The sequence below is a fragment of the Momordica charantia genome, assembly GCF_013281855.1.
Source record: "Momordica charantia cultivar OHB3-1 chromosome 8 unlocalized genomic scaffold, Mcharantia_2.0 BLBB01000008.1, whole genome shotgun sequence".
NCBI classification, from domain to species: domain Eukaryota; kingdom Viridiplantae; phylum Streptophyta; class Magnoliopsida; order Cucurbitales; family Cucurbitaceae; genus Momordica; species Momordica charantia.
Window position 1 is genome coordinate 6,729,254 of NW_028275166.1, and position 13,663 is coordinate 6,742,916.

A 13,663-nucleotide genomic window follows, 5' to 3' on the forward strand; every position below is an offset into this window, starting at 1 on the left:
AATTTAAACATTTTCTCAATTATTTGGCTACAATTTTGTCCTTTTAATATAAAATTCTCTCTCATTCTATTCCCTCCTCTTTATCCCACATTACTTCCTTCGATTTTTCTTTTTTTTTCTCTTAATTTATACTTTATTTTTATTATTTAATCACATCAAATATTATAACTGCATTAGAATGTGTATAGTTGTGTCTCTGTGATTCTATAAATTAATTTAAAATTTTATAATTTATTTATAATTATAATTAATAAGAAATTTTAAAAGTTTTGTAATGCTTTATATTTTACAACTTTATAGGGAGTTTTTACTTTTTCTCTCAAAATTATTTTCTCACCAAAACTTGGCCTTCTTTATCCTTCGGCATGGTTTTATCCTTTAGTCAATATCTTGCATTTTCTTGTATTTTAGTTAAATTATTTGACTCAAATAAGAAATCAAAACAAAGTTTTATTTTCTTTTATGCATGGTTGTGTTTAGGAGCAACAAAAAAATGAAAATCCATGAATATGTGTGTTTTTTTAGAGAAAAAAAAAAGTTCAAGTAATCGTGTGTTAAGTTATTTATAATTGTTTGTTGTATTTTACTTATGAAAAATTCTAAAGTAATTGACGTTTCTCAATTTTTTTAGTCATATCAACCAAATCAGTATAGGTTATGAGAATTATCAAAACGTAATGAGATAAACATGGAAAATACAAAAAAATTTAGCGAGGGAAAGTCCAATTATATTAAAAAAATTAACTATTTAATTAGTTTTTTTTTTTTGTTTTTATACTTTAAAATGAAACCATGAAGTTTCACGTGTACCGCACATGTTTCATACTAATTTTTAAAATTACGGAATTTATTTTTAATGTATTAGAAATTCGCAATTAAATCATTATATTAAACAATTTGTTAAATTTGCTAACAAAAAGTTGATATATTGGGAGCCGGGACACATGAAAATGATACTATTAGATACATAAAATTGAGAATTTTTTTTTTTAATAAGAAACTTCCATTAAGAAACAAGAGTCACTTGGCTACATTTGAATTCAAATATTCATCTGAAGAATTAAGAAACTATTAAGCAAATCAAGGAGACCACGAAACAAAGAAATGTGAAGAAATTGCTTCTTTTGTTAAGCAATCTGCCAATTTATTTAAGCCCTTTTAATGCACACAAAAGCAACCTTAAAACAATCCTAATCTCCAAAATTCTAGAGACACAAAGCAACCTCATTTTGTTAAGCTATCTGTCAACAGCTAATGTCCATAAATCTGGACAGAAGGTAGGAGATGTTGTCGAAACCATATCGCACCAACACGTCGAGGAAAATCACAAGTGGCATCCGTGTTAATATTATAATATCTACTCTCTTGTTTCACATAATGAAATTTCTTTCCTAAGTAATCATTTCATGTTATTGGATCTCGTGTTATTTATGTTGACAGGGCTGACAATAAATAAAAGTGATGTAATATCGGAAATTTTCCATATGCAACCCTCTACAATGAATATATTCATTGTTTCAATCTAAATATGTTAAAATAAAAAATAATTTAATTTTTTGCAGAATTATCCGATTTAGGATGTTTTATGCACTAAAGGTAATATGAAATTGGAACCACCTTAAGATTACGCATTTCGTATATTTACATTTGTTTTTAGCATCTTATCTTAGATTTAAGCCTGGTTCAGGGCTTATATTAATATTCTGTTTAGCTTCACTTTTAAAATATTTATTTTGATTTTGTTAATTTTTAGATTTATTTTATTTTGGTCCTTAAATTTTGTTCAATCAAGAAAAATGATCAAAGTCTTCAGCGAAGTTCGTACAATGATGCCGACGAAGGAAGAGACCTGAAAAATAGAGTGAAACACTATGACGTCCAAGTAAGTACTTTTATAATCTAAAAATAGAAGCGCTTTCGAGTCTTCTACTGCACTCCAACGACTCTACAACTGGTCCAAAAATCACAGTGTATTGTCTGAGAATCTGTTAAGTGCTTGCACCTACAGATGTTCTTTAAGGTTGGCTAGTCTTTCGGGAAGGTCGACCGAAATGTGAAATATACTTCGGCTCAACATTATTATCTATAACCTCTTGTCTGGTTTGTCCCTTCGTTTGAGTGAGTAATAACCTTTGTTGTCGATACGTGGCAGGCAATAATTCACTTCCAATAAATGTTAAAATAATAATCATTTTGGTTATCACCATTAACTTATCATTGATATTTTAACACCTATAATGGGACGTTTAATAATGCTTGTATTCGAGTTTAGAGACCAAATACATCAAAATGGTTATTTTTAAAATTTTAAGACTAAAATAGATATCTTGAAAGTTTAGAGACCAAATAGATGATTTAAAAACTCATGGATCAAAATATGAAAGTTTAGTGCCTATTTGGTAAAGTTTTGTTTATTGTTTCTCATTTATTCTCCTTGTTTTCTCTTTTTCAATAATAAAAAATATATATATAACTACGTTTTGTACCTATTTATTGTTTTCTTTTTTAACTGAAAAAAAAAAAGAGAAATTTATTTGATAACCATTTATTTTTTTTCCTAGCTATCAACAAATTTATTTTCTGAAAAGTACGAATTTCATATGAAACTTTAATTTTTTTAATTAAATGTCTGTCCAATGTTTTTATGTTATATTTATTTTTTAATATTTATAAAGTCTAAGAGTAATAAAACGGGAACTAAAATTCGATTTTGTTGTTTTCAAAATTACCATAAACAACATTACCAAATGTTTACGTTTTTTTTATAATCGAAAACGAGAAATAATAAAAAAAACAAAACTATAAGATTACCAAATGGGTCTTTAGTAATGGAAATAAGATTTGAACTTTTATCCAATTTTAAATGAAAACTTTTAAGATTTTGTTTCTATATTGATTGTACCATAAGCCTAAGATGAAGTAGGAAAGTGCTGAGGCAAAATCGAAATTGAGTACTAAAGCAATTTAGTAAAGTTGGTCGATTATATTTGATAAAATACAATATTAAATTCGGTCCGTTCGGCTTCGATTGATTTTATTAAATCATGTTCAAACTTTGTGGATTTTTATCAGCTTGGAGAATTCTAATGGATATGGATCAGAGCATTAAGCTTTGTGAACATAAAGATTATAATCCTATTAAAGGCATATTCACCAGACAAGATTGATATTTTAAAGGTCAAAAGCAAATATAGTTAGTTTAGTAGTAATTGATATGTATGAAAAGGTTGTGAGTTCGAATAATAACTTTTCCCTTTTTAAGTAATCATAACCATACTATGATGTTATTTGAGTGATGGGAATTTGTTCTAAAAATTAAGACTAATATATAGTTAGAGATAAATTTTAAAATTTAAAGTTGAATACAAAGTTTATATGTACAAAATTTTTTGAGTCACAGAAATCAAACATATTCTATTTAGTAAGATCAAGTATTTTCTTCACTCAGCACTCTCGTGGACCATAAAATGCCCACAAGAAATTAATTTGATGGGTCACGAAATTAAAGTCAAATTGTTAGTTAAATATATTTTTCGGATATGTTTCTTTAAATTGTTTCACTTTCAACAACAGATCCCACCATTGGGCTGCTGCCACACTTGTTTATTATGCAACCCTTCACCTAATATTTTAATGGTTTGTTTTGTCAGACCAGAATTTGAATAATTTTAAATCTGAGTTCTCATTCTTAGATCTTGTTTGTTGATTTGTTTCTTGTTTCCAGATTAACCGAATCAAATAAATTTAGTAAATATGCATTTTGGAGATTTGTTTTTAAAACGATATCTTTACATTTTTATTGGTTTCAGAATTTAAATTTAAAATTTTAAAATAAAAAATTACATTAAAAATTAAAATTTTAAATAAATATATTATTTTAGATTATATATTAAATATTTAACCATGACTTTCGATGAATTTTTAAATTTCTATTTTCTAATCATCACCTAAACACGTCTTAATTACTCAATTAGTAGCTGCTATATTTTAATTTTTTTATTAATAAATCATTTTTGTATTTCAATAAATTAAGATTAAAAGTTCAAATAAGTAAATTTTTTATAATTTTTAAAGACAAAAACATAATCATTTTCCCTTCAAGTCATTCTGATTCCAAATTAACTTCATTTATAGCTAAAGTCACGTTAGAAATGTGTGATGTAAAAATTGTTTTTTTTTAATGTTTAAAACTTTTTAATGTAATTATTCACCAAATGATCATTGATCGCATAACTTAAATCATTTTTTTAACTTTAGACTATTGTATCTGTGAGTTGTGTTCTTCCCTACAATGGTTAAATTTTCTCGTCTGGATTTAAAATGCTAGCTAACTTGAAAAATAATCACTCTTAAATTAACTTAAACAATCACGATATAAAAATTAAAAATTAATTGAAGTAGTTATTCAACGAAATTAGTCGAGTAAGTTAAATAATGTTTAAAAGAAAAAAATCATACCAACATAAGCTATATTCATCACATTGTATTCTTTCTCTAAATATCAAAAGTTAATCTTCCTTCCTCGATTGTATTAAAAGAAAATGATTATTTTTTCCTAATAATTGCATTTTTTTCAAAATAAAGTACACGTGGACCCTATAATTAATGTAAGATGAGAGTCCAAATATGAAATACCCCACAAAAAGTTTCACATAATTTCCAAGAAAATGAAATAAAATAAAATTCAAAATCCAGAAAATTTTGGCAGTGGGCCCCACCTAGCCGCTTGCTACCAGTCTTTCACCTCCATTTGCATAAACTCCATTCTGCAATCTTCCAGAGCTCTCCCTCTCTCCTCCAAATTTTGCAGAGCCCAAAATCCTCCGAACCCTATAATTTTCCGGCGACTGTGATCGGCGTTTCTCCGTCTCCGGTAACGATGTTGCAGTTCTTCTTCACACTGGCTTTCTCCGCAGTTCCTTTGACTCTCTACGTTCCGCCACTCCGGAGCTTGAATCTCTTCGTCGAGACCATGGAAGAGATACTTCGGGAGTCTGGAACGTACACCAATCGGGTGTATCCGCGAGCTCGGCATGTTTGGTTGAGGGTTTTGGACTGTGTTCTTTGCAGCACCAGGTAGATATTTCTCTAGATTTCGAAGTTCACAACTCCGATCTCAGTGTACATATTCTTTGATTTCTTTTCGATTTACTTCTTCTTCTTCTTCTTCTTCTTGCGATGATGATGATGGTGAGATTTGGATGTGTGGTTGTGATGCTGATGTAGTTGCGGAATTCTGTTATAAATTGCTGAATATAAGAGGATGTGTTTCTGGTTAATTCCAGAAAAATAAGGAGATGATGTCTAGTTAATATACGCGCAGAGATGCTCTGTTTCTCTCTTTGCATTCAATTTTCTTCTGTGCAGTTGAGAATTTTGAAGTTTGTTTCGATTTGAGAGGTTAGTTATGCAAGCATATATGTGTTTCAGAAATTTGGGGGAAATTTTGCTTCTCAGTTCTGACTTCTGATATGTGCTTTAGCTATTAATTAGGTGTTTGTTTGTTTCTCCCCCAGTTCAAAAGAACATAATTGATTTCACAGTTGAAAAATGGCAGCTGTAGATTTAGATGCATGAATTGATTGCGTTTTTTAGGGTTGAGGAAGAGCATCTTTGTCACTCTATCTCTGTCATCTTTTCATCCAAGATTCCTGGCATCTAGATAGCAGGGTTATTAGATGCTTGTGAATGTAAGATTACGATGTCTATTTTTCAGTGGTTGCAATTGATTCCTATGAAGTTAATTGGGGATAACAGATTGTTGTGTTTCTCACTAATCTCCAAAGAAGTTTCATCCACTCTTAAGATTAAATATGGGAGACAACAAAAGTTTTAAGTCATAGAGTTTTCTTCTAAGAGCTTGAACTTCAGGCTGTTAGAAGATATCTCAAAACATTCTAAACCTTTCCGTTAGGACTTTGTTCACCTAGTAAAATTGATACTTTGTTCTAGTGCATTTGTTAGTTTATTTTTAAACAATTTTATACATCAGTTCTCTACAACATCTTCATACAAATACTCCCAACTCGCAGAAGTAAGAAAATATTGTTTTCATTGTTTTATTTTTATCTTTTATTATTTTTATTTTTGATGGAATTAATTTCTAAGATACGTGACCATCATGGAATTTGAGCCTATTCCAAAATATTGATTTTAGAAACTTTAGAAAGAATTGTTTGTTTTTGCTTTTGTTTATTAGTAGATTAGGCTGAGGGTGAGGGCGAAGATTTTATCTGTATGGCTACATCAAAAGAAACAGCCCCTAATTATGTTTAACTATGGAAGAACATTCAAGCATATAATTAGAGGGTGTGTTTTTAAAGAATTGGATATGCTCAAAGATTGATGTAATTTTTTGTTTGCTAGCAAATGTTGGCTGTAACCTTAAGAAAAAGGGTGGTATGGGAATTGTTATTTGGATTCAGTGGGTGTTTTTGGCCTTTTGTTAGAGTTGCATTGTATAAATCTGATTGGAATCAGGCCAGAATACAGCCAAAAATATGTGGCTTAGCCTAGGGTACTAAGAAATAAAATAATGCCAAAAGGAAGTTGTAGAAGAAAATATTAGTTTCTTTTCCTTATTTTTTATTATTGTGAGTACCCGAAAAACTCCACCATAATTTGCAATCAACTAGATGAGATCTACACTCAAATTAAACAAAATCACAACAGAACATTGGTTTTGTTATTATTATCCTTCATTTTACTTTTATAATATGATATCCATTTGACAACATTATTGCTCCAGCTAGTGGATACATGTTACATCATGGCTTAGGATTTGTGCAAGTTTTTCATTATGGCACCAAGAACTCCCTCTTATCTCTCTCCATATCATTTTATCTTGTCTACAACATTCAAGTGAAAGATCTTAAATTCTTTACAAACGTGGGTTCCATATATGGCGATGTTAGATTGTTGGCTGCAAAATTATACTTAGAAAAAAGGCTGCAAGATTACATACCAGGATCCTGAATTTAGCAAACCTTCCAAGGGAGCGATTCTTCAAGAATTAAGAATAATCTTTTTACATGTCCTCTTAGAAAATGCTTAGTCGTGGGATATGTCAAAGAATTGAGTATCAGATATAATGTTGGATGTAGCAAATATTTGAATGTCTCCCATGCTTGGTCATAATACTCGTAACCATGCAAATTTCAAAAGCGAACATCCTCAGGACAATGTACAATGTAGTCAATAGAAGTTGATAAAATGAATCGAAAAAAGTAAAGGATTTGGGGGACGCCATTTTCTAAAAGACAAATAGAAAATCAGAACAAACAACCTTAGAACAATGCTATTCCTGTAAGGAATATCTTATTAATAGAAATTACGTCTACATTAGCTAAAAGAGAATAAAAAATCAGAAATGAAAAACTCATGATTTTACAGACGTATTTTGGGGCATTTCCTTTTGACTAAAAGGTAAAGAAGTTCAAATTTCTATAGCACGTGTTGAACTCAAAGAAAAAATGTAGATCTGGAGTACTTAATCCTCGCGCCAATTAATTCTGCAGTCCTCGTTCATGCATTTGTAAAAAGTTGTAGCAGGTTCATCAGCCGATCTCAGTTGTACTTGTATAAAAGCAGCCTTACCAAACGCACAATTTGGACACGTTGCTACATAATGGGGAGAACATTTAGAAAAGAAAAGAAAAAGTTATGCCTAATTCTTTACATCTATTCAGAAAAAAAGAAATAACAAGTTATGCAGGCTGTGCCTACAACTTTCAAAAATAGACCACCATATTCTTTTTATATATATTTTTCAATAGATCACCGTATTATTCATTATTATGGAAAGAAAATCAAAACGAGTTCATAGACTGCAAAGTTTTTTTTTCCTCTCATAAAATATTTTACAGGTTGTGAACCATCTAAGTCCATGGAATTAAATTATCTACGGTCGTTTGGGTTTCATGTTTCTTATTTCCAATTTTTAAGAACCATAAGTATTTGGTAACTATTCCTATTTCTTGTTTATATCAAAAGGGCAGGGGCAAGAACTAATTTATAAATTGATAAAGAGGAATGCAGCCCCCATTGCTAAGGGAGGGTGATGGGCGTCTTACGTTGGCTCTAGACCTCTTACTAATTTCCTCCTATAGTATCTTTCACTGTTAAAGTTTCCAACAAAGTTGCTGCAATTGCAAAAATTGAGAGATACATCTGAAAGACTGAAACTTATTTTGGGAGGGTCAGAATAAGGTGGTAGTCATCTAGTTACGCCCTTAAGGGCTAGACCAAATTTTCCTTCGCACGAAATTATTAGAAAAAATGGGAGAGAATAATATGGCCACTTAATTTTGGATTTGCTCTTAGCTTTGGGTAAAAGCCCTTGGAAGTCTGTTGAAAAGTTAGCCCCCCTTACCAAACGAAGTGCGACTTCTCAACTAGGTGATGGTGCTTCTGTTAGGTTTTAGAAAGGTTCACGGAGGAACTTGATATTGGAAAATTAAGAAAATAGGCCGAAATTATGTTGCAAAAGGGTTCTCTCTCCAGCAAAACTATTTCCAAACTTCACTCAACCCTAACCCCTCCAATCCAATTTATTTATAACCAACGATAAACCCCTTATCTAAGGATATTTCAGTGAAAGACAAATACAGATATCCTTTACTGTAATTTGAGGTTAAGAGGAGGACCTTTCTGCAGGTAAATACAGGAGTTGCCGGTCATTTAGCCATCCATGATTCCCTCAAAAAAGATTCTAGAATATGATGCCGCATACTAAATTATTTTGTAACTGTAGTCTGCCTCCTTATGACCGTAGATGATTGGAAGGCTTTTTTGGGCTAGTTCTCTTAACGGGTTCCCTCTACCCTGCCCCTTAGGCTGTTTCCCCTTCTCTTTTGTTCAATATATTTTCTCAGTCTCTAATATTTACAAAAAAATAGAATATCACTACTTCAGGGTTTCTCTCAGTCAACTATCTTTATTGATCCATTGTCCCCAGACCGGAACTTATCCCAATTGGTTGGTGTAAGAGGATTTTGGAAGTCAAAGCTTCCCTAAAAAGTGCAAAGTTTTCATGTTGTCTATCCTTCTCTTCAACATCCGTCAATCTAACCTAGTTATCCCAAGCGCAAATTTATTATTGTTCCTCTAGCTCAATTGGTGTGTCCTTCGGTTGGAGCTGATTAAATCTTTTGTCTAACTCCAGCAGGTAAAAACTTAAAGGAAAACAAAGAACTGAGCACAGAAGGGTAAATTAATAACTAGAAGGAAAAATGTGTACCTTCAGTTTGAGCTGCATTTTTCATATCCTCATCAGAGATTATGGGTTCTAATTCCTTCTTTATCAAATGCTGCTTTCTTTTGATCTTTACCTGAATGGTAGAACAACGATAATGCACTCCTTAAGATCACCACATAAGAAACTAAGAGGCGCAAACAAAGAAGCTAAAGAAATTTCGGCATCACATACCCTATTCTCCAAGTGGCACACATAAGGACAAGTCGGGCAGAAGAATCTGGAAGATTTTCCCATATTGGGCAACTCAAATTGCAGCATGTTCCCACAAGTTGGACAGAACTCCATTAGCTATGATCAAACACAAACCCATCCTCTACCGATCAATAATTTGATGCATATCAAACACATAATCCACTCACCCAGCAGATACCATGAAGCTAGAATAAGAAATTGAATGCATCGACTAAAGACGCTTCCCAAATAAATCTAAAATTTACATAAATCGCGTTTTCATGTACCCAGTGACGAAAGAGTTTTGGTTGATTGGTTTAATCAAATGGATGTAGTCTCAGAGAAGATTTCTAAATCTAAAACTTCATTTCATATTAAAATAAGTAAAACATCTGAAAATAAACAAGTGGTTAAAGTTCAGATATCGAACCTAAAGGCGTGCGACGGAATCGAAACTGAGCCTGAAGCCGGAATCCTATCGACTATACAGTGGACAGCAGCGTTTGCGCCGCAGTGTGACTGGTGGAGGGAGAAGTTCGGCGGCGGACGGAAGGGAAACGGGGAGTGGCAGCGTGACCGAGCGAGAGTGTGAGACACTGAAATGGAGAGGGAGGGAAAACATTAGGTTTTTTTTCCTTTATATTATATTATATATATATATGTGTGTGTGTGTGTGTGTGTGTGTGTGTGTGTGTGTGTGACCTAATTCCAAAAAATGCCCTAATTTTCCCTACCACGAATCGCCCTCTTCGATTTCCCTGCAAATGTGGAAGTTTTCTAAATATAGCTTCCAATTCAAGATCAAGCACCAGAAGAATTTACCTTATAGCCGAAAATCGCTCGAGTTTCCACCTATAAATCCCACGGCTTCCCACTCCTTTCCTCAGGCAGCAATCTCCAAAGCGAAGGCGTTTTTCGGTGATCGTTCTCGTTTGCTTCCTCTCGAGTTCCTCACCGAATAACACCAGAAAACAGGAAAAGAAAAAGGAGAAAAAAACCTAAAAAATCGCAATGGAGATGAAGAAAATCGCCTGCGCCGTCCTCTTCGCTGCCGCATCCGTCAGCGCCGTCGTGGCCAGCGGTGAGGCGCAGGGTCCGGCACCTGCACCGACAAGCGGCGCCACCGCCGGCCTCCCAGCTCTCGGCTCTCTCATCGGTGCTTCGTTGCTCTCCGTCGCCGCCTACTACTTGTAATAATTTCGAATTGAGCGAGGAGAGATTGGTTAATGAGTTGATAATGTAATGGGAATTTTTTTTTTTTTTATGGGTGTTTATTGTCAGATTTTGTGGAAATAATTTTATGATCAGTAAATAATACATCCTTCTAATTAGTATGTATTTTTCTCTCTCTCTCAAGTTTACGAAAATTATTAGAGCAAATTGTACACATCACCCTAGAGCTTTCAAGTATAAAAATTAAACCCTCATGTTCAAAATAAAAAATAAATTTAAACCCTTTAAATAAACTATTATTATGATTTATAATATGAATACCTTTACGTGTGTCATTCTAGGATTCCATTTCCTAGTACCATGACCAAAATGAACTCCTGCTTCCATCATCTCTTCCAAATGGATGTTCCAATATCTTTTGTCATTTCTCCCCCCACTTCCTCGCTTTTTTTTAAGAAAAAAAAAGAGACGAGAAATAAATAATTGTTCCGATGGAACCTTATCCTCTACCGGAGATTGACTGTTGATACACGATCAAATCAACGCGTATAGTTAACAGGATGACTCCACTTTTATGAAAGGTGGTTTTGTAATTTGTCCAAATTATTATTAAATATTTGAGTAATTATTATTATTATATATTTTTTTTTTTGGAGTTCGACCAACTCACCAACATGCCTTCCAATACTATTGATTCTTTCAACTTGAAGAATAATATTCTTTGAGTCAGAAAGTCTTTTAACTTAGTAAAATGCTAAATTATAAATTTTGTATATATTTATTAAATATTTAATCTATTGATAATCAATATCTATATATTTTATTTTTAATTTTTTATAATCAATATCTATATATACAAACAGGAGTCGTTTTTTTCCCACATATCCCCATTATCCCAATTTTGGTGTTTTATTTTTATAAAATTATAAAATGTCATTAATTTCGTATACATGAACAAGACTATAGAATCATGTAATTATGCACATGAAATTTATTTTCTATAATTTAGTAATCTACCTTTAATCTTCCAAATAAGTCATTTTATAATTTTGGTGATATGAATAGATTATATATTTTTTACTATTCTTTGTGTGTGTGTTTTCTTTAAAGATGGTTCTTTTTGGTTTCTCAAATTGTTTTAGATTTTACACTAAATCAACTTTTTCAAGACATTTAAAATTGTGAAATAAATTGGGGTGAATATTAGATATGAAGAACGAACAAATAAAGGTTACTAGATAAACTTTTTTCTTTGACATTAGATAAGCTACTAATACCAACATAGCTTACTTTTTTCTTTCATTGGATAATATTTAATATCATGCTTCTGTACGAGTTTATATATATATATATTAGTACAATTTAAAAAATACAAATTAATAAGGTGATCGTTTATCAGATTTGTTTGAAATAATTACAAATGTGAACCAAGCCATAATTTAATTGTTTAGATATTAGTAATCACCTTTAAAAGTTTGTTGGTTAAAATTTTCGATCTCGGATTTGAATTACAATACTCCAATAAACAAAAAATAATTTCATTAGTTAATATTCACTCCATGCCTAATAAGGCTTTAGTACAAATTAATTCACACGTTAAAATTTTGTAGATATTTTAATAGTGCCATTTTGATTAAATTTGCTAAAACTTTTTTTCTCATGAAGTCAATTAAAACCAATATTTTTACACACGTCACAATTTCCTTGTGGCATCATATTAATGCAATCAACAAATAACTAAAGTAAATTTACACTCGTTTTAGAGATTGATGTCTCGTAGAACCAATCAAATCTAGCTTTTGTCACAATATATTGAACAAAAACAGAAGCCTTAACAGCGGTCGAATGAGATACAAGCATAAAGATGTAGTAAACACCATGACTACTTGCAAGGAATATTAAATTCCTCCCGAACAATAAAATATGATGACATGAAGCGAAACGTAATTAGTATTGGTGCCTACTTCAAATCTCCCAAGCAAACTTCACTTGCAATAAACCAAGTTGATAATCCTCACCCCATTAATTGAAGAAAAAGTAGTAGCATAAACAAAGAGAATAAGAACTACTGCAGAGGTAGTAGATGATTAGGCTAATCGGGTGAGGACAAGTTGAGGGTCCAAAACTAAAAAGCCCACTTACATAGGGAACAGAGACTTGGAAAAAAGGAAAGGACAAAAAGGGAACTCAGCCTTTTAAATTTGTCACAAGCAAAAGCAAAAGCAAAAGCAAAAGCAAAGCAACAATCATTTCAGTTAAATAAAATCTTCTGCAAAAGCAATTCCCCTGTGTCTGAACCCAGGAGGTGGCTATGGCTGTGGCTGTGGCTTCTTCCAAAATCAACATCTAACAAAACACCTACCATTTCAATGGATCATTTACAACCAAATGGCAAGCATGCATTCCCAAAAAACTTCCATTTTTTTCCCAACTTTTGCTCCTATAAAGACACAAAAACCCACTCTTGAAAACATACAATTAGCTCAAGTGGAGGGGTTTTGTATTGTACCTAAAGATTTTGCTCTTCAATGGCTTCCATGAGACTCCCCACTTTTGCTGCTGCTGCTGCTGCTTTTGCTTTGGTCCTTGTAATGGTGGGCTGCTTAGAGATGGAGGTCCATGCCATTGAGGATGAGATGGCTCCAATGCCTGCCATGGCTGCTGCTGCTGGCTCTGCATTTCCTTCTTCTGTTGCCTTTGCTCTCAATTCTGTATTTTCTATTTTGCTCTGTATTTTTGGTGTCTAGGGCTTCTTCTTGTCTAGAATGATGGGTTTGTACTTTGTAAGGTGTTTTATGCTTGTTCTGTCTGCAAATAGTTGGAGGCTTTCTGTACAAATTATATGAACTTCTTTGGCTGGGATTTCTTCACTTGTCCATTTTCTGAAACACAGATGGGTGGGATCCAAAGTAAGCCATTGATGAAGAAATGAAGCAGAAGAAAATGCCTCATTCTCTCACTAATTCCTAATTAAGTTTCTGTTCCAATTTCTACTTGGCTACCACTCTCTCTCTAATTCCTCTTGGTACGCACACATTCTCAATTACCTCTCACCATTCGAAC

General features: G+C 32.4%; 3 protein-coding genes across 3 annotated transcripts; 2 read left to right on the plus strand and 1 right to left on the minus strand.

The window, feature by feature from the left end:
- Positions 1 to 4,753: 4,753 nt before the first annotated feature.
- Positions 4,754 to 5,347, plus strand: LOC111020277 (DIS3-exonuclease-like protein). The gene has a single exon (XM_022296893.2). It carries the CDS (start codon positions 4,880 to 4,882, stop codon positions 5,078 to 5,080), a length of 201 nt encoding a protein of 66 aa, XP_022152585.2. The 5' UTR covers positions 4,754 to 4,879; the 3' UTR covers positions 5,081 to 5,347.
- Positions 5,348 to 7,286: 1,939 nt separating this feature from the next.
- Positions 7,287 to 10,392, minus strand: LOC111020260 (DNA-directed RNA polymerase III subunit RPC10). The gene is made up of 5 exons (XM_088127653.1): positions 10,250 to 10,392; positions 9,858 to 10,023; positions 9,428 to 9,544; positions 9,239 to 9,329; positions 7,287 to 7,620 (listed from the first exon to the last, which is right to left on the minus strand). The coding sequence occupies exons 3-5, from the start codon at positions 9,539 to 9,541 to the stop codon at positions 7,490 to 7,492; spliced, it is 336 nt and encodes a 111-aa protein (XP_087983779.1). The 5' UTR covers positions 9,542 to 9,544; positions 9,858 to 10,023; positions 10,250 to 10,392; the 3' UTR covers positions 7,287 to 7,489.
- Positions 10,393 to 10,438: 46 nt separating this feature from the next.
- On the plus strand, positions 10,439 to 10,765 carry AGP23 (arabinogalactan protein 23). The gene has a single exon (XM_088127654.1). It carries the CDS (start codon positions 10,439 to 10,441, stop codon positions 10,619 to 10,621), a length of 183 nt encoding a protein of 60 aa, XP_087983780.1. The 3' UTR covers positions 10,622 to 10,765.
- The last annotated feature ends 2,898 nt before the right edge of the window (positions 10,766 to 13,663 follow it).